We start from the raw sequence: 21,308 nt of genomic DNA, 5'->3' as shown, positions 1-21,308 counted from the left end.
GCATTTGTTGTCCCTAGTAATACTTCAGTGTATGAGGCGATACTCAGATGATTTTGCACTTCGCCCTCCTGTAAATGGCTTGGGGAACAGAGTGTAGTTTTCAGCCTTCTTACTGTGTTTGGGACAGTCTTGTGCCTTTATCTCGTGAACTCCAGGTTGTGAAACGTTGGTATTTGGTGCCAAGCGGACCCGCAGTATTCGAACGTTCTCATGGTCCGAGCCAAAAGAACCCATCAGCTCCTGAGTGCCCATACCACCTAACCACCCATTAGCTTCCGAGCTCGTGTCCATATAGAGCTCCCAGCACCAGCTCTCATGCTTCTGGCGCCAGCCTTCTAGTGTTTGGTGCCAATTCCTCTTTTACTCGGCCTGTCTCTTCTAAGAACATACTGTTGTTCTTTTATGAGCACCATTTTCCAATTGAACGCCTAGCTCCAGTCTTCAAGTGGCTGATGTGAGTATCTGATCACCCGGTGTCCACTCTTTGGTATCGGACTTCCGCCTTTGTGCACCATACAACCGCTCACAGGCATTTTTTACTCTCTTTAGTCTGTTCCACCTTCGCCTAGAGTTCCAGACAAGTTGAAGTTGCTCTCTTTTTAGCATCAATTGGTGTCTCAGAGCCCTGTCCCTTGCAGACAGGGACTTCGGTGTATGAATTTATGAGCTTGCTGAAGGAAACTCCCACCTCTGGCAGTTTTTCTTTGCCTCCAAGTAGTATCAGGGAGTTGGGAGTCTGACTTGGGCTTTTAAGGGAGCAAGACGAGACAGAATTAGCCCTCCTGGCTGAAGTTCTTGTCAAGATTTGGGAAATAAAGGGTTTTTCGTGACTGACACAGGAGCAGGGGCTAAGAAGATAGAAGACTCTCAAGTGTTACAGAGAGACATCACTTTAACCCTTTAACACCGAAGCCCTATTTTCAAAAACGTCTCCCGTATGCCGGCGGCCTCCTAGAGGTAGCGCTGAAGCGGAAAAAAATTTTTTTTCAAAAAATCACAGCGCTTAGTTTTCAAGATTAAGAGTTCATTTTGGCTCCTTTTTTCTCATTGCCTGAAGTTTAGTATGCAATCATCAGAAATGAAAAAAATATCATTATCATATATAAATATTGGAATATATGACAGCGAAAAAAAACTCGTATATAATTGTATACAAATCGCTGTAAGGAAAACGGTTAAAGCTAATGAGTTAATTTTTTTAGTTGTATTGTACACTAAATTGCGATGATTTTGGTATATAACAGATTGTAATACGATTAAAGCAACACAGAGAAAATATTATCACAAAATGATGCATGAATTCGTAACACGCGGACTTAAAAAAAGTTTTTTTCAAAAATTCACCAAAAATCAAAATATTGTGCTAGAGACTTTCCAATTGTGCCAAAATGAAGGAAATTGATTGAATATTACTAGACTGTAAGTTTTTTAGCTTACAATTGCATTTTTGAACCATTTCGATCGAGTTAAAGTTGACCGAAGGTTGATTTTTTTCTATTTATCGTTATTTCGATGTAAATATTAAAGAACTGTGAAGAGCTAAAGGAATTATTTATTTTTTGTTGTATTCTACATGAAATTGCGCACATTTTGATGTATAACACTTTATGTAACGAATAATATGAAAGGGCAAAAAATTACGGCAAACTGACGCAAGAAATGACATGATTTTCAGCGGAGTCCGAGCGGAGGAAATTATTTTTTCAAAAATTCACCAAAAATCTAAATATTGTGCTAGACTTTCCGTTTGTTGCAAAATGAAGGTAAGTGATTGATTGTTACTCAAATATAATAATTATGGCTTAATGCATTTTTCGATCATTTCGGTCGAGTCAAAGTTGACCGAATGTTAAAATTTTGTCAGTTATCGTGATTTCAAGCAAATATTAAAAAACTGTGAAGAGCTAAAGGAATGATCTATTTTCTGTTGTATTCTAAATGAAATTGCGCACATTTTGATGTATAACACTTTATGTAACGAATAATATGAAACGGCGAAAAATTACGCAAGCTGACGCACGAAAATGCTAGGATTTTCAGCTGATTCATGTGGCGATGGAGGAAATTATTTTTCAAAAATTCACCAATATTCTAAATATTGTGCTAGAGACTTTCCATTTGTTGCAAAATGAAGGTAAATGATTGATTGTTACTCGAATGTAATAATTATGGCTTATGAATGCGTTTTTCGATCATTTCGGTCGAGTCAAAGTTGACTGAATGTTAAAATTTTGTCAGTTATCGTGATTTCGGTGAAAACATTAAAAAACTGTGAAGAGCTAAAGGAATTATTTATTTTTTGTTGTATTCTACATGAAATTGGGGACATTTTGATGTATAACACTTTATGTAACGAATAATATGAAACGGCGAAAAAATTACGGCAAGCAGACGCAAGAAATGCCATGATTTTCAGCGGAGTCCGCGTGCGCGGAGCGAAGGAAAATTTTTTTTCAAAAATTCACCAAAAATCTAAATATTGTGCCAGCGACTTTCCGTTTGTTGCAAAATGAAGGTAAATGATTGATTGTTACTCGAATGTAATAATTATGGCTTACGGATGCGTTTTTTCGATCATTTCGGTCGAGGCAAAGTTGACCGAATGTTAAAATTTTGTCAGTTATCGTGATTTCGGTGAAAATATTAAAAAACTGTGAAGAGCTAAAGGAATGATTTATTTTTTGTTGTATTCTATATGAAATTGGGCACATTTTGATGTATAACACTTTATGTAACGAATAATATGAAACGGCGAAAAAATTACGGCAAGCAGACGCAAGAAATGCCATGTTTTTCAGCGGAGTCCATGCATGAGCAAAGGAAAATTTTTTTTTTTTAAATTCACCAAAAATCTAAATATTGTGCTAGCAACTTTCTGTTTGTTGCAGAATGAAGGTAAATGATTGATTGTTACTCGAATGTAATAATTATGGCTTACGGATGCGTTTTTCGATCAGTTCGGTCGAGTCAAAGTTGACCGAATGTTAAAATTTTGTCAGTTATCGTGATTTCTGCGAAAATATTAAAAAACTGTGAAGAGCTAAAGGAATGATTTATTTTTTGTTGTATTCTACATGAAATTGCGCACATTTTGATGTATAACACTTTATGTAACGAATAATATGAAACGGACGAAAAATTACGGCATGCTGACGCAAGAAATGACAGGATTTTCAGCGGAGTCTGCTGTCTGGAGCTGAGGACATTTTTTTTTTCAAAATTCGCCAAAAATCTAAATATTGTGCTAGAGACTTTCCGTTTGTTGCAAAATGAAGGTAAGTGATTGATTGTTACTCGAATGTAATAATTATGGCTTACGGATGCGTTTTTCGATCATTTCGATCGAGTCAAAGTTGACCGAACGTTAAAATTTTGTCAGTTATCGTTATTTCGGCAAAAATATTAAAAAACTGTGAAGAGCTAAAGGAATTATTTATTTTTTGTTGTATTCTAAATGAAATTGCACACATTTTGATGTATAACACTTTATGTAACGAATAATATGAAAGGATTTAAAAATTACGGCAAGCCGACGCAAGAAATGACAGGATTTTCAGCGGAGTCCATGCATGAGCGGAGGAAATTTTTTTTTCAAAAAATTCACCAAAATTCTAAATATTGTGCTGAGACTTTCCTTTTGTTGCAAAATGAAGGTAAAGGATTGAATATCACCAGAATATGAGATTTTTTGCTTACCCAAAAGAGACCTAAGTAAAAAAATTATATATATATATATATATATATATATATATATATATATATATATATATATATATATATATATATATATATATACACACACACACACTACATATATACAGACATTCATACATAAACACATATAAATTATATTGTTTTTTACTTTGTTACTAAAAATAACTAAAAGGAATGGTTGTGAAAAACTGTTTTTGCATAAAACGAAATAATATACAAAACAGCAATGAATACAGATATATAAAAACTTGTAATAAATATAAAACTAAAAATAAATTCAATGCAGAATACTCACTCGTAAATATAAAACTAAAAATAAATTCAATGCAGAATACTCACTCGTAAATATAAAACTAAAAATAAAATCAATGCAGAATACTCACTCGTAATCCTGACTCTTCGTGCTGTTCTTGTTTTCTCCCTCCTCCATTGAAGAGTCTTGCATTTTTTTCCTCCCGACATGACGGGGCACAAGCAGAGGAGGGAGACGCGCGCCCTTACTGCTGGTGGGCCACCCTTTGGCGGCTCGCTGCGCCCTCCGGTGTCGCTCGGGCAGGCACACTCCAGTAAATAACCGCATTGTGGTACTTGCGGTTACACTCCTCTAACATGCAAAGTGCTACCTTGCAGGTGCGACACACGTACCGGCTGTCTCTCCTTTTGCCATTCATATGGCACACCCGGCACCGTTTCTGTTTGCCCCCTTCTATTAGCTCCAGTGTGTGATCTCCTGGCTGCAGCCAACACACAGGGTCGGCTACCCAACGGGACACTGGAATTCGAGGGGCGGCGGCATCTTCAGAGGCGGCGTCATCATCAAGGTCGGCGGCAGCAGGGGCAGCGTCGGCAGGATCAGGAATTCTGAGGTCGGGGTACCTAGTGACATCTGCCCTTTCCTCTCGGGCAGAGCTGGAGCTCGGGGCAGGGGCGGTGTTGAAGGCCACTCCTCCGGATCGAAGTTTATGAGGGCATTCCCAGCCACCTTAAGAAACTGGATGTGGGTCAACCTCCGAGCCTCCGAATTATACCCACAGTAAATGATGTAGGCATTCTGGAGGGCCAACTGAAGGAGGTATTTGAGGAGCTTCTGTGTCCAGCTCCTGGTTCTCCTGGCGAAGGGATAATACTGGATGAGTTGATCAAAGAGATCAACTCCTCCCATATGCCTGTTGTAGTGTCCGATGACAGTAGGGCGCTGGACACGAAACTCCTCAAACGTAACTCGGCCCTGCCGGCGTGTCTTCTTCCACTGGGTGATCTCTTCTTGGATGGGCTCATGACTCGTCGTAATCATGGGCACAACTCAGACCCCCTTCCAACAGATGACGAAGACATCTCCCTTCCACCGCCACTCTGTCTCTCCTCTTGCAAGATGTTGCGGGTGGCTAGCAAACCTCTTGAGGACATTCGGTGCCCCACGCACCAACCGAAGGGTACCACTGAAGTGCACACCTGCTTCATACAGTTCCTGGGCCAGGGATACCGAGTTATAATAATTATCCATAAACAGGTGGTATCCCTGGTTACGGAAACGATTCACAAGACCGAAGACAGTGTCACGCTGTGTGGAGAAGACCCCAGAATACACCAAGAAGTCCACGACGTATCCAGTGTTGGATTCCGTAATAAAAAATAACTTTACACCATATTTCTTTGGCTTCTTCAGGTTGTACACTTTAATACTTAGACGCCTTTTGTATGGCATCATACCCTCATCCAAAGAAAGGTTCTTCGAAGGAACCACGAGAGTCTGGCACCATTCACGAATGAACTCCAACACTGGGCGGACTAAGATGAGGCGGTCGGGGTTATTCCGGGGTATAGCCCTTCGGTTGAAGGCATTGAAATACCTGTCCAACGCCAGGAAACTATCATGGGACATAATGCCGGCCACATTGGGCGTACTTAAAAAAAAATTCCGCCTCCAATAGTGCCTGACGTCGGCAGCAGGCATCATTCCAAAGAATATGTGGAGCCCCAAAAAATGCGCTATGTCCGTGAGGTTGCAGCCCCGCCAGCAGTGTGACAACGTCGTCTGCAATTCCTCACGGCAGTACCGAGCGTAATCTGCCGTCTCCGCAACCAGGAATTCCAGCAATTCCCCGCGTCAGAAAAGCTGAATGAACCCCAGTACCGTGAGAGGCACAGGGACGGTCAGTCCAGGTACTGCCGTGAATGGGTGCATGTTAGGTGGGGTGGGGTCCTCCAACCACCCCTCATCACTTTCGGATGAACGGCCTTCACCCGAGCTGCCGCGACGTTGCGACCTTCTACGGGTTTGCGCTCAAGACGCCAAGACGCACAGGCACGCCTTCGCACTCTCACACTCCCAGCTGGGCTGTCTCCTTCACTTTCGCCATCACTTTCGGTATCGTCCCCACCAGCCACAATCGGGCATCCTCCTCCTCCTCCATCTCACTTTCTCCCCTCATAAGCACTAAAACCACTAAATTCTAGTTCGCTTTCCTCCTGTGGATCCCGTACGGACATTGGGGGCAAATACTCGTCATCGCTGACATCAGGCGTGATGTCCTCATCGCTAGATGACCAGCTACCACCGAAATCAGGACTTCCCACCTGCTCTCGATCGAGCTCCGACAAGTACTCGCTATGTCCTTCTGTTGGAGGCCTCCCAAATGTTTTCGGATGCCCTCAGGACACCCCGATGCTTCCTAGGGGTCGTAAAAGGAACGGGATGTGGTCCTTGGTCGCCATAGGTCACATGTGGGCGAACAACACGCCGCTGAGAAGCTGGGTCACTTTGGTTGCTGGGTCCTTCTCCAGCATCCCAGTCTAAAACTTGCCTCACACGCTCACTTCTGACAGGCAGTATCGCGCCACGGTCCTGACGCCTTTGTGACATCTCTGCAAACGTTCTGTTGCAGCACGAATACGCTAACACTGCAAAAGTTCAACAAAACACGTCTGCGTCAAAATATCGCTCCCGCAAGGTGCTGCTCTGATGGTCTCTGATGCGAGATGGGGGAAATTCGCGCATGCGCGTCTGGGTGACGCTCAGAAACAAAACAACTGCTGGATCCGTGAACTCCCAGCATCCGCCGAGGCGCAGGATTTGAAATCTTCCGCAAACTAGGCCTATAATTATTTTTCCGCGAATATTTAAAAAAAGCATTTTCAGTCGACGTTTGCAACGTCCACTCGGCATTCAACAGACAATTTTGGACGACGTTTAAAACATCCAACAGGCGTTTAAGGGTTAAGTGGTCTCTTAGTCCTCTCCTATGTGGAAAAGGACAGTTGAGATAGTTTTTTGAGATTTCCACTCCTCCTTTGGGATTTCAAGAGGGAAGCTTTGGTGTTCCTTTTCTTTCACCTTCAGCCATCTACCAAGGGAATCACAGACGGTCCGATGATTCCTAACCCCACTTTTCTTTTTATTCAGAACATTAGTGGATGAGCCGTCTGGGAACTCGGTCATCCACTGAGACGTTAATCAGTTAGACAGCTGTATGTGAGTTTTTATCCAGTTCCAAAGTTTCTGGTGCCGACTTTGAACACTATGACATCTCCTTGGTTTCTCATGGCCTCTAGAAGACGCAGGTAATGATTGCCGTTTTTCCGCTTTCCACCCAGCGGTCAAAAGATTATCCTCAGCTCTCAGCCTTCCTACAGGTTTCGCTCTGGTTCAATATATCTCATCCTCAGTCCAGTTGCCTTTGGAATGATGAGATCTTCCCTCCTGAGATTTCTTTTGCTGGAAGAAATTTCTTGGGGTCCAACAGAAGAGAAACCACCATGAACACACTCAGTAGCGGCACCCGTTCCCAAGCGCTTGAAATCAACTTCCGAGATCCTGGCTCCAACTCCCAAGCGTCTGACGCCTGTTCCAGAGGGTTCAGCACAATCTAGCCATACTAGGCACCTGCCACTGAACGTCTAATTCCTTTTCACGGACTGTTTCTTTTAGGGCATTGTGTCTGACTGAAGAAGTAGTAATCACGCCTGGTTTTTGGTTCAAGGCCACTGTTATTCCATGGCCAGGCTTTTGTGTCTCTTTTGGACTTTCCAAGTTTTTATAAGTGTGTCGGATATTAGTTTTAGGCCAACAGCCATACCACGTCGAAATACCACGTTGAAATCACTGCTTCTCGTCCGATCAGGGAAGTTAAGCACATTGGGTTTGGTCAGTACTTGGATGGGTGACCTCCTGGGTACACCAGATGCTGTTGGCATCTGACTTTCCACGTACCGTTCCACATAAGTTTCATTCTCTACCAGGTACCATCGAGTCTGCGCAAGGCATTGTCGAAAATAAGAAGTTGATCCTGCCCTGATGTCCATGTGCCTGTAGCTGTCAAGTATCGATAGGATTGGCAACTAATCCTCTTAGTTGTCTGCAAGTCTGCACAGTGTTCTGCAAGTTAACTTGGTTGCTTGTGGAGACAAACCAGAGTCCTGTCTTCCATTCTCCAGGGCAATTGGGTAGAGTTCTTGGAGATGTAGGATACTTCCCTCCATGTCCACATACAGACTCCAAAGAGTATCTCAGACCCATCTTACAAGACAGGGCCTTCCAGTTCGGGGTGTTTCAAAATTAGAGCCCCCCCCCCCTCTACAGCATAAACTAAAATTGATATGGACAAAAACAAAAGTAATTCAGAACAGGTATTTATTTAAGTTTCTCTCTGAGTATTTAATATTTTGTGTGGCCTCCATCTGTTTGTACCACAGCCTGCATTCTTGAGGTGTATGATTTCAGCAAATCGCAAAAAAGCTGAGACTCAAACTCCATTTCCCTGAGCACTTCGGTCACCTGTCTTCGCAGGTCATCGAGGCTTCGTATACCATCATAGTTCACTGTGTGCGCTTCAACACAATCCTTTAAGATACTACCAATGTTTTCACACACATTAAGGTCAGGGGAGCTCCCTGGAAATTCACTTGATGAGAAGAAATCGATACCACTGTTTCGAAGCAGCTCCTGTGTCTGAAGTGCCTTGAAATATAGTGCCTTATCATGCAAAAATGTGACTTCTTCAACAGATAACACATTTTCAGGATCTTTGAGGAAAGGAAATACTCCACCAGTAAGCACAGTTTCTCTGAAGTATTTGCCATTCCATGACTGTCCTTTTTCTTTGATGATCCACATTAACCATTTGGCTGTGAAACAGAGAAAAATTCCCAAACATTCATTAAATTTCACAACTTGACAATAGCGTACGTCATCGCTGATATCATCCAACTTTGCAGCCCAAATGTCATTTTTATGATTTTGCTTCCTGACTGTGTAAATGAAGAAGTCATCTGATGCGGCAACATGGAGAAAGTCTGCTTCATCCCAATCTTTAAGAAATGAACCACAAAACCATGCATGGTCTTCTCTCTGTTGCTGAGTGATGTTGGGCTTGCTGATAACATGAAATGGCTTGATACCAGATTTTTTCAACTCACGATATACAGCATTATAACTTCTCTTCTTTCCCCTTTTTGTTTCTAGTTCAAGTGCCAATTTACATGAAGACTTTCTTGGTCTACCCACTGCCTTAGCTATGATGTCTTTTGACTCCTGAGAAAGGACTTCAGGCCTTCGAAGATTCTCACTCTTTTTGCGATGACAGTCATATGGATTTTTGTTCCAGTTTCTTTTAACAAAGGATTCATCTCTTTTAATGTATTTAGCTATCCAGGAACATGAAATGAAGGATGCGCCAGTATCCCTGGCCTCTCTGAAGGTTATAGCCCGGATTCAGTCAATCCATCTGATTTCCTTCGAGTGGGTTACCCATGGCTGTATCTAACCCTGTCACTCAGTCTGAAAATACAAGAAATGTAAAATGAAAAATAGCTTAATAGAAACTTAAAATAATGTACTTGGAGATAGGCTATAGCAGAAAACTTCATAACTTTCCATTTGTTCTGTGGAGGGGGCCTCTAATTTCAAAACCCCGGTATATATATGTATGTATGTAATATATATATATATAAATATATATATATATATATATATATATATATATATATATATATATATATATATATATATATATATATATATATATATATTATAGATATAGATTAATATATATATATATATATATATATATATATATATATATATATAGATTATATATAGATTAATATATATATATATATATATATATATATATATATATATATATATATATATATATATAATATATATTATATATATATATATATATATATATATATATATATATATATATATATATATATATATATATATATATATATATATATATATATATATATATATATATATATATATTTATATATATATATATATATATATATATATATATATATATATATATATATATATATATATATATATATATATATATATATATATATATATATATATATATATATATATATATATATATATATATATATATATATATATATATATATATATATAAAAAATAATTGCACATTTGTAGCATCTGTTTGTTTATTAGAACTTAGAAAATATAAATAATTGTTTTTATTTTTTACTTTCTCAGGAGAATCTGTTCCTCAAATGAAAGAAAGCCTTGAATCAGTTGATTTAGATCGTCCACTTGATCTTGCTAATGATTCTAAACTTCACACTTTGTTTGGAGGGACTAAAGTTGTACAACATACACCACCAAGCAAAACTGTAACAGGTTTGAGAGGTAGGTGGAATTTAAGGTTCATTGCATCTGACAGTACCAAGACAAATAATTGAATTGGCATTATGAAGGCAGAGGGCACCTGTGGGATTCATTAGTGTTGGTACTCTACCTTAAAATTAAATTTGGAGTGGAGGCAGTGGCTGTTTTATCAGAATTTGAGATGAATATTGGTGTCCATCTATAATGGAAGAAGCCACGAAAGGATTATAGGAAAGGGGCCCCCTGGGCGCTGTGATATGATGTAGTTGACTTAATGCTAGTTGCATTTATGAGTAAGAGGTAGTGGAAATGCTTCAGATTGGAAGAGGGGAATGGAGAGGAGGGGACTGAAAATCAGTGTAAGTGAAACAAAGCTTATGGTCACTGAAAAAGAAGGAAAGGAAAGTGAAAAATTAAGAATTTGGCCCTGTATTTGTTGTCAGAAAGTTGTGGGGGTGCAAGCCATACCATGTACCAAATATAATAGATGGTGTCACCCACTAGGTTCTCAGGATTACAGAATGTACATGGAGTAAAAGATTTGTGATCTTCTAATATGACAGATGAGCGAACCTTAGAAGAGTTAGAGTATTTGATAACTTATGGACACATTGTACTGTGAAGTTGGGGTTGAGAGAGCAGTAAGAGAGTAGCTGCAGAATGGATGAAATGGAAGGAGGTAGCTAGACTACTTGTAACTGCAAATGTCTAATTATGGAAGGAGATAGCTAGACTACCTGTAAATACAGATGTCTCATTGGTAGCTAGACTACCTGTAAATACAGATGTCTCATTAGTTCAGTAGAGAGAGCAAAGACCTATTATGGATACATAGAACCTGTACTGCTCTTGACAGGAGAAACATGGGCATTGACAATGACAGCAGAGTATATTTATAAAAAGACAATGTAATTTGAGGAAAACTTGTAGGAAAGCCCAGGAAATTATAGAGGAAGAGCATAATTGAAAACAGACCTGATGGGAGTTCGGGCAGAAAAAGCACAGGGCAAAGGAGAGTGAAGAGAACTCATTGTATATCTTAATTCCATGAAGGGGGAAAGCTGATGCAAAACTTTTTGATGATATGTATTACTTTCTATTAGTTTACTGTTCTCACTATGTTCATAGCCTTCTGTTTATCTTAGTATTCAGAAAAGAACTATTTATTTCATGTAAGTAACTTACCAAGTAATTACATAGCTAACATTTCTAACTCAAACAGCAACTTTTTTAAAATTCGCAGTAACTCTTCTTCTGTTTTTGTCTAGGTGACAGGCCCACCATCTTGGTACACAGAAAACAACCTGGCAGGTATACTCAGTTTGTTTCTGCCAGCCGTAGTATAAACATCAGTGCCATTTGCAGCAGCTTTTTTGAATTTCCAGTTGTTATTTTGCATTTGGTGAAGTACACTTTGTTTTGGATGCACAGCAGGCTGTAGACAGTTTATTATCATAATTTTGATTAGTTTTCCTAGTACTGTATTTTTTTAATTATGTCATTCTAGCAGTTCGAGTATTCGCTGTTGGAGTTGAGGCTGCAAGATTAGACTCATTAAAGCATGCTGTGATCTTCATACTATATGTAATAAATGAAGGGAGCAAGACTGTAGTACAGTCGACCCCTGGTATTTGCAGGGGATGTGTACCACAACCCCCCGTGAATAGCTAAAATCCACGAATACTTAAAACCCCTCTAAAAATGTTATTTTGATAGTTCAAACAAAAAAACTCTAAAAATGCTTATACTTGAGTATTTTAACCCTTTAACGCCGAAGCCCTATTTACAAAAACGTCTCCAGTATGCGGTGGCGTTCGTGAGTTAGCGCCAAGTGGAAAAAGTTTTTCAAAAAATCACAGCACGCTTAGTTTTTAAGATTAAGAGTTCATTTTTGGCTCATTTTTTTGTCATTGCCTGAAGTTTAGTATGCAACCATCAGAAATGAAAAAATATCATTATCATATATAAATATTGGAATATATGACAGCGAAAAAAAAAACTCGTATATAATTGTATACAAATCGCGCTGTAAGCAAAACGGTTAAAGTTAATGAGTTAATTTTTTTTAGTTGTATTGTACACTAAATTGCAATGAATTTGGTATATAACAAATTTTAAAACGATCAAAGCAACACAGAGAAAATATTATCACAAAATGATGCATGAATTAAACGCATACGGACGTAAAAAAATGTTTTTCAAAAATTCACCATAAATCGAAATATTATGCTAGAGACTTCCTGTTTGTTGAAAAATGAAGGTAATTGATTGAATATTACTAGACTGTAAGTGTTTTAGCTTACAATTGCAGTTTTCGACCATTTTGGTCGAGTTAAATTTGACCGAAAGTAGAATTTTTTTCTATTTATCATGATTTATATGGAAATATTTCAAAACTGATAAAAGCTACAACCATGATTTATTTTTTGTTGTATTGTACATGAAATTGCGCACATTTTCATATATAAAACTTTGTAACAACTAATATAAAGTGGTGCAAATATTATGACAACGAGACGAAAGAATTTCTGAGATGTTCGGCCGAGTTACCGTGCAGACGTAAGGAAAATGTGTTTTTAAAAAATTCACCATAAATCGAAATATTGTGCTAGAGACTTCCAATTTATTGCAAAATGAAGTTAAACGATTGAATATTACTAGAATGTAAGAGTTTTAGGTTACAATTGCGTTTTTTTACCATTTTGGTCGAGTTAAAGTTGACCGAAGGTTGAAATTTTGGCAGTTATCGTGATTTATGTGAAAATATTTCAAAACTGATAAAAGCTACAACCATGAGCTATTTTCTGTTGTATTCTACATGAAATTGCGCACATTTTCATATATAAAAGTTTATGTAACGACTAATGTAAAATGATGCAAACATTACGACAACATGACGAAAGAATTTCTGAGATGTTCGCCGAGTTACTGCAGCAGAGCGTAAGGAAAAAATTTTTTTTTTCAGAAATTCACCATAAATCGAAATATTGTGCTAGAGACTTCCAATTTGTTGCAAAATGAAGGTACATGATTGAATATTACTAGAATGTAAGAGTTTTAGCTTATAATTGCATTTTTACCATTTCGGTCGAGTTAAAGTTGACTGAAGCTTGAAATTTTGGCAGTTATCGTGATTTATATGAAAATATTTCAAAACTGATAAAAGCTACAACCATGAGTTATTTTCTGTTGTATTCTACATGAAATTGCGCACATTTCCATATATAAAACTTTATGTAACGACTAATATAAAACAGTGCAAACATTATGACAATGTGACGAAAGAATTTCTGGCGCGGACGTAAGGAAAAAGTTTTTTCAAAAATTCACCATAAATCAAAATATTGTGCTAGAGACTTCCAATTGGTTGCAAAATGAAGGTAAATGATTGAATATTACTAGAATGTAAGAGTTTTAGCTTACAATTGCGTTTTTACCATTTCGGTCGAGTCAAAGTTGACCGAAGGTTGAAATTTTGGCAGTTATCGTGATTTATATGAAAATATTTCCAAACTGATAAAAGCTACAACCATGGGTTGTATTTTGCTGTATTGTACATGAAATTGCACACATTTTCATATATAAAACTTTATGTAACGGATAATATAGAACAGTGCAAAAATTACGACAAAAATGACGAAAAGAATTTCTGAAATTTTCGGCCGAGTTACAAGCGGGCGTAAGAAAAAGTTTTTTTCAAAAATTCACCATAAATCGAAATATTGTGCTAGAGACTTCCAATTTGTTGCAAAATGAAGGTACATGATTGAATATTACTAGAATGTAAGAGTTTTAGCTTACAATTACGTTTTTCGACCATTTCGGTCGAGTCAAAGTTGACTGAAGGTTGAAATTTTTTGTAGTCGACGTACGGTACGTCCACTCGGCACCCAACAGACAATTTTAGTCGACATATGATACGTCCAATAGGCGTATAAGGGTTAATAGGGATCATTGTCAGTCTTTACCTAGGAGCTGGGGCTTCTTATCAATCTTCAGAAGTCCCAGTTGACCCCATCGCAAGAAATCCTCTAGTTGAGGATGACTCTGTGAACTCTCGGGTTTTTCGGCTTTTCCGTCTCCCAAGAGAATTTCCAGCTCCCTTCAGATGGTCCGTAGTTTTCTAGCCCTTCCATCTTGCTTGGCTCAACAGTGGATGAACCTACTGGGGACTCTGGTATCCAATAGAGATGTTTGTCAGACTTCATATGAGAGTTCTCTGATTTTACCTGAAGGCCAACTGGAACAGAAAGACACAGCCAAACACTTACATGTTTCAGATCACCCCGGAGATCAAATCGGACCTGTAGTGATGGCTGTCAGAAGAAAGACTGTCAGAAGGGAAGTCACTTCAACCTCTGAGCCCCAACCTAGACTTTTATTCTGATGCGAGACATAGCCTGGGGAGCCTTACTGGGAAATTAAGAAGTATCCAGGACATGGACCCCAGATCATCAGAGCTTACATATCAGCGTAAGAGAGCTGAAGGCATTTCAGCTAGGCCTTCAGAGTTTTTCACCATAGTCCGCAACAAAACAGTAGTGGTGCATGCATACAGTACCACGGCCTTAGCCTATATTCGAAAGCAAGGCAGCACCCATTCCGTTTCTCTCTACCAGGCAACAAGAGAACCGAAATAGAGTGACTTGGGTCACCTGCTTTATCCCAGGAAAGTTAAATATGATGGCGGACGAGCTGAGCCGTCGAAAGCAGGTCCTTCCCACTGAGTAGACCCTGGATCCCTTGGTTTGGCTAGATCTTTGTAAGCTGTGGGGCAAGCCAACGATAGACCTGTTTGCCACCTCCAAGAACCATCGCCTTCCTCTTTTGCTCTCCAGCCCCAGATTCCCTTGCATGGCCATGGGTGCCATGCTACAAGATTGATTGAACCTAGACCTATTCACCTTCCCACCCTTCAGCATAATCAGGGAGGTGTTATACAAGTTGCAGACATACCACAACACAACTGTGACCTTCATAGCCCCGTTTTGGCCCCTGAGGGAGTGGTTCTCGGACCACCTTCGGCTATTAATAGACTGCCCAAGACTTCTTCCCCAAAAACTGTCTTTACTCACACAACCCCACTTCAGAAGACACCACCAAGGGTTGTCCGCTCTTGCCCTGATAGGCTTCAGACTGTCTTAAGCTTGTCAGAGCAAAGGGTTTTTCAAGGGGAGCTGCAGAGGCTATTGCAAATTGCAGGCAAAAATCTTATAGCCTCGTCTACCAGGCCAAGTGGTCAGTCTTTCGTCGGTGGTGCCACAACCACAATGTCTCATCTTCTGAGACCTTTGTGACACAGATTGCAGATTTCCTTCTTTACCTGAGGAACATTAGGAATTTGTCTTCCTCCGTGGTTAACGGTTATCGAGCTATGCTTAGCTCAGTATTTAAGCATAAAGGTCTGGATCTCTCATTGAACTCCGATATTAATGAACTGTTACAGTCTTTTGACACAACGAAACAGAGAAAGGACACTTTGGTCTCCTGGAATCTGGATGTGGTCCTGAAATGACTGACGGGCCCAGCTTTTGAGCCCCTTTGTTCTGCTTCTTTTAGGAATCTGACATGCAAAACACACTTCCTCTTTGCTTTAGCTACAGCTAATTGCTTCAGTGAAATGCAAGCAGTTGATAAAAGGGTAGGTTTTCTTCCCAAAGCGATGCAGTTTGCTCCTTCACCCTAGGCTTATTGGCCAAGAATGAGGACCCATCCAAGCCCTGACCTCGTTCATTTACCATTAAGAACTTAATGGATATTCTTGGCCATGAGGAAGAAGAGAGAGAACTGTGTCCTGTCAGAGCTCTAAGATACTACCTGAATAGAACAAAAAAGATCAGGAGTCCATCTAGTAACCTCAGGTGTTCGGTTAAGAACCCTTCTCGTCCTCTGTCAAAGAACGCCTTGTCATCCTTCCTGAGAGATTTGATTAGAGAAGCACATTCTCAGATCCAGAAGGACAACTTATCTTGCTACTGCGCCCAGGGCAAGGGCACCTTTTTGTATGCTTTGCCAGCCATCAGGCATTTCCTCCACTGCAAGGCTCCCACTAAAGTAGAGGCAACCCACAGCTCAACAGCCACACCAGTATGGGTTAAGATGAGCACCACCCAGAGGCACTATTCACCTGCAGTAGCTCTCTTAGCAGGTAAGGAAACAACAAGCATTGCATTGAATGCTGGCAAATTTTTTCTATTTCAAAGTCATTACCATGCTTAATGTTATGTAATAGAATATGTCCATGTATCCCATCTCCATTCAATATGGGATTCAGCCATGTAATTACTTGGTAAATTACTTATATGAAAATGACATTTTCATAATAAAATTAAGTTTCATATATACTTATCAGGTAATTACAGAATCAAAGCCTGCCCTCGTCCCCTCATATGGACGTAAGGGCACAAACAAATTAGGTATACCTGTCAGGTTGTTTTCCCTGTTCCCCGATAATGGGCAGGGGCTGTCACCTAGACAAAAACAGAAGAAGCGAATTTTTAAAAAGTTGCCGCACAAGTTAGAAACGTTAGCTATGTAATTACTTGGTAAGTTTATATGAAACTTAATTTTATTATTCAGGCATTTTTCATAGATCTAGCTATTTCAGTGTCCTATTACCACATTTGTAATTTGTATGAATTGGTATCATAAAGTCTACTGTTCTTGAATGTACAAGATTAGAATTTATAGTTTTACAATCTGCACTTCTTAAAACTTAATTTTTGGTACTCTTAAAATGCAAGTCTATTGGTGACACTGTATTTACATCAACTTGTTTGTGGTCAGTTGTTGTGTGCTACTACATTAAGTAGCTTTAAAGCTATTTTCCTTTTCCATTTTCAGCTCCAGATAATGGGTGTGTGTGCTATGTCCTTCGTACAAACTTCAATACTGCTCAAGGGAAATTACTAAGAACAATCCTATATGGTGTTAGCAGGGTTACTGCAAATAATTTAGAGACATTTGCTTTCATTTTGTTTCTGCTAGTGTTTGCTGTGGCAGCAGCATCTTATGTTTGGATTAAAGGTAAGGGCTTGTTAGTTTTAGTTGAAAGTCATATTTTATATGGCAAAAGTTGGACATGAATACAGTGCTACCCCGCTTTTTTGCACTTCATTTTGTCGCAGATTTGTGGAACACGGTATTCACTTTTCTGCAGGGGAACTTTCATTAATTTGCGGATTTTATAGGATAACATTACTACAGAGTCAGTACACCATAAATTATTTTTATCATAAAAATGTGTACTGTATTTAGTCACAAACACAGTATGAAAAAATACAGTAACTAGTGAATAAAGTGTTGCTATACAAAAAAAAGCGAATTAGTGATAATTTTAAATGTCTTTACCAATATATAAAGAAAATGGGACAACTTCGGTACTATGAAAGAAAATGGCTATGCTTATGCATACAGGGGCAACTTGGTTAGTAGTCAAACATTCTGTAAGACAGATTGATTTAATTTGTATTAAACATTTTATAGATATTTTTCTGTTTACATTAATATTAATATTAAATTAGTAAATCATTGTTTTAAAAATTTTAGGGGGTGTATATACACAAGAGTAACAGTTGTAAAAGGGTACTAATCTAAGATGACTTAGGGTGTTTTAGGATTGTGGTTTGGAGTGTATTTTTATTTGAATGATATTAAATTGTTTTAGTATGATAATTTAAGGTATATTTTTGTCTGAACTAAATTAGGCAGTGAACTTTTAAAATAGACAGTTACAGTGGACCCCTGCCTATTTGCGGTTTCAGCGATTCACGGATTTCTCTGGAACACGTTATTCATGGAAATTCCCCTGTTCGCGGTATTTTTCAGAGAGAAATGTTCACAGATTACTGTATTTTCATATTTTTGTAAGTAAATGCACTTTTTGTAATAAAACTATTAAAAAATTCAGGTATAAGCATTTTCAGAGGTTTTTTTGGTGTTTTGAACTGTCAAAATAGGCAGTCATAAGCATTTTTAGAGGGATTTTAAGTATTTGTGGATTTTAGCTATTCGCAGGGAGTAGTGGTACCCATCCCCTGTGAATACTGGGGGTCAACTGTACAGGGTATTTGGCAGTTTTAAGCATTTTTAGGGGGATTTTGCATTTCCGTGGTGGGTTCTGGAATCTATTCCCACAAAAAAGTGGGGGAGCACTGTATTTTTGGAGTTGCTAATGTAAGAATTTGCCTGTCTCTTGTGTTTTTTTTTTTTTTTTTTCTAGGTTTTGATAAGTTAATAACCATTAATAAAATGTTATGGATATATCATTATATTAACCAGTAAATTTAGTGCATTAAATGTTTGCACAAGGTTTCAGCAAATGATAAATGATTACCTAAGCTGATAGCTTATGACATTTTGCATGGTGTAAGGATTTTGTGAATTTTTGTGTGCCATACCAAATAGATAACCATATTGCAATAATATATCTTTAACAATACTTGTACATGCACATGCACAAAGAATTTAATGAAAGTTTTTATCAGAATTTTAGTGTAGAGGCACCAAAGTGAGGCATAAAACACCCTCTATACAAAGTCAGCAGATAAACACAAATCTCTTCTTCTTTTGACCTTATTAGTCAAACACAAATCTCTTCTTCTTTTGTCTATTTCTCTTCCTTGCATCTTCTTTCCCCAGTCCCACCTCACCCATATCCATCCTCACCACATCCATCCATCTGATTCCCTGCCACCCCATGCTCCTCCTCCCTACTACTGGCATGTTCTTAGCTCTCTTGATTGGTTCCACTTCCTCGTCTGTTACATGTCCATAGTCTCTCATGCATGTTCATAGCACCTCAGATGAGCTTCCCCACCTTATCCTTTACATTACAAATACCACATGTTCTTCTTATATCTTGACTCTCCCTCCTTTCCAGTAGTGATATTCCAGCAAGCCATCTCACCATCCTCATCTCTGTTCTTTCCAACAGTCCCTCCTCTTCCCTCTGCCCCATATAATAGTTTGGACCTGATAACTGTCTTCTAAATCTTCAATTTTAGCATAATTCTTCAATTTTAGCCTAAATGGCATTTTCTTGTCTAAAACAACTCCAGTTACTTCTCTCCATTTTTGCCATACTTCTTTCAGTCTCTGTGTCACTGCTTCTCAGTACCTCCCTCCTCTGTCATTATTGATCCCAAGTAGTTAAACTCATAAAAAATAAACACACATACACACACCCATCCAGTGCATTCATTACTGTATTTAACAGCTTGCAAGGTCCTTCACAAATATCACTGTTGTTAAACTTTTCAGCTTACCAACTACTTCCAATAATTTTAATCTTTAACAGTAATAATCATATTATTAGGGAGGAATCTAACCTACAGTTAAAGTTATCTTACATCTTCATGCTGTTAAGGGCGATCCGCCTTTAGAATAAACAAAAGAATATTGCTTGGCTGATACAGATGGACTGTCTGTAATCACTTGCTTCCCACAGGGTGGTGTTGAAATGTGTATGTTCTTGTGAGAATTATTCATGCCATGACCCTGTGCATGTGGTGTGAAACTTCTGTAATAATTTGGACTACAGTAAACCCCCCAGATTTGCATTCTCACAATTCGCAGACTCAGCGATTCACAGAATTTTGTGTGGAACCTATCTATAAAGTATTTGTGGGAAAATTCACCCATTCACAGATTTTTTCGTAGAACAATATTCTGTATTTCCATGTTATTTTTGTGACTAAATACTGTACAGTACTGTACATACGTATTTTTGGATAAAATAATGATTTACAGTACTAATATTCAAATAATATTAAGTTTAATTAATAAGATTAAATAATAAGATTAAATAATAAAAATAATAATTTTTTCTCTCTCTCTCTCTCTCTCTCTCTCTCTCTCTCTCTCTCTCTCTCTCTCTCTCTCTACTGAGATGAGAGTATATTTATGCATATGTAATATGTATTTGTATTTGTTTTGTATGATAAGTAAATGATTTACTAATTTTCAAATATTAATATTAACGTAAACATAGCAAAATATCAATTCATTAAAGAAAATATAGTGAATTAGTAAGATTTTAGTTCAATCCCAGATCTTTTTCTGTATCTGACTTAGGGGGAGAGATGAAGGCGTAACTGTCATCATTAAAAAAAAAAGGGGTTAGCACCTGATTAAAAAGTCTCTCTCTCTCTCTCTCTCTTAGCTGGAAGAGTTAGAAGTACGTAGGTATTTTTAATGGTAAATTGTTTAAGATGACTTTAAAATTATATTAATAATATCATTTCAAAGATTAATACAGTAATAGGATAATAGTTTAAGGCATATTTGATGTAGGATGCTAGTGGTTGTGGTATGCATCCCCTGTAAATATGGGGGTTTACTGCATGTCCAGCTGTTTTTCTCTTGTAAAGTATAATATTTTTTTTTATCTTCTTACCGTATATAATTGTGTATCATGCGACTTTTGAAGACCCAATATTAAAGCTAATTTTAAGGGGGTCACATCATACACGAGATATAAAATTAACTTACACAATATTCACATATCAGTATCATATCGTAAAATACAAACATAACGAATATGCATCTTTTTCATGGATCTTTTAAAAAGTCATGCTTTACTGCACTTCGAAAAATATTGTATGTATTCTCATATTACTATTTTATTATAAAATACAAACATAGCAATCAGTGTTTGGGTTTGGAAATCAGCTGAGGGCAATTACGAGGCGAGTTTATTTTGCCTTATTTAACTCAGATCAGACAGATTTTCTTGCTTATAGTTAGCATGAATGAATCTGTAGATATTCCATTTACATACATGGGACAAAGTTATTTTTTGTTATACAAAATGTATTAAGTTGAAATATGACTTAAATACATCTCATTGTGAAATAAATTCATTTATTTTTGGGGCCATGTTTTTTGTGTAAAAAAATCAACAGATTCCATTCGCTATTTTCACAAACTTTACGTATTTATTTTTTATCAGCA

General features: G+C 38.1%; 1 protein-coding gene across 1 annotated transcript in view; it reads left to right on the top strand.

The window, feature by feature from the left end:
• LOC136833926 (endoplasmic reticulum transmembrane helix translocase) overlaps positions 1-21,308 on the top strand; it is a 250,579-nt gene that overhangs the window by 94,761 nt on the left and 134,510 nt on the right. Inside the window, exons 7-8 of the mRNA XM_067096210.1 lie at positions 10,224-10,376; positions 17,199-17,381. Of these exons, the coding sequence (XP_066952311.1) occupies positions 10,224-10,376; positions 17,199-17,381 (336 nt within the window). The remainder of the gene's footprint in view (positions 1-10,223; positions 10,377-17,198; positions 17,382-21,308) is intronic.

Source organism: Macrobrachium rosenbergii, chromosome 4 (assembly GCF_040412425.1).
Source record: "Macrobrachium rosenbergii isolate ZJJX-2024 chromosome 4, ASM4041242v1, whole genome shotgun sequence".
Lineage (NCBI taxonomy): Eukaryota > Metazoa > Arthropoda > Malacostraca > Decapoda > Palaemonidae > Macrobrachium > Macrobrachium rosenbergii.
The sequence above is the reverse complement of the archived record's forward strand: the minus strand, read 5'-3'. Positions and strand labels throughout refer to the sequence as shown.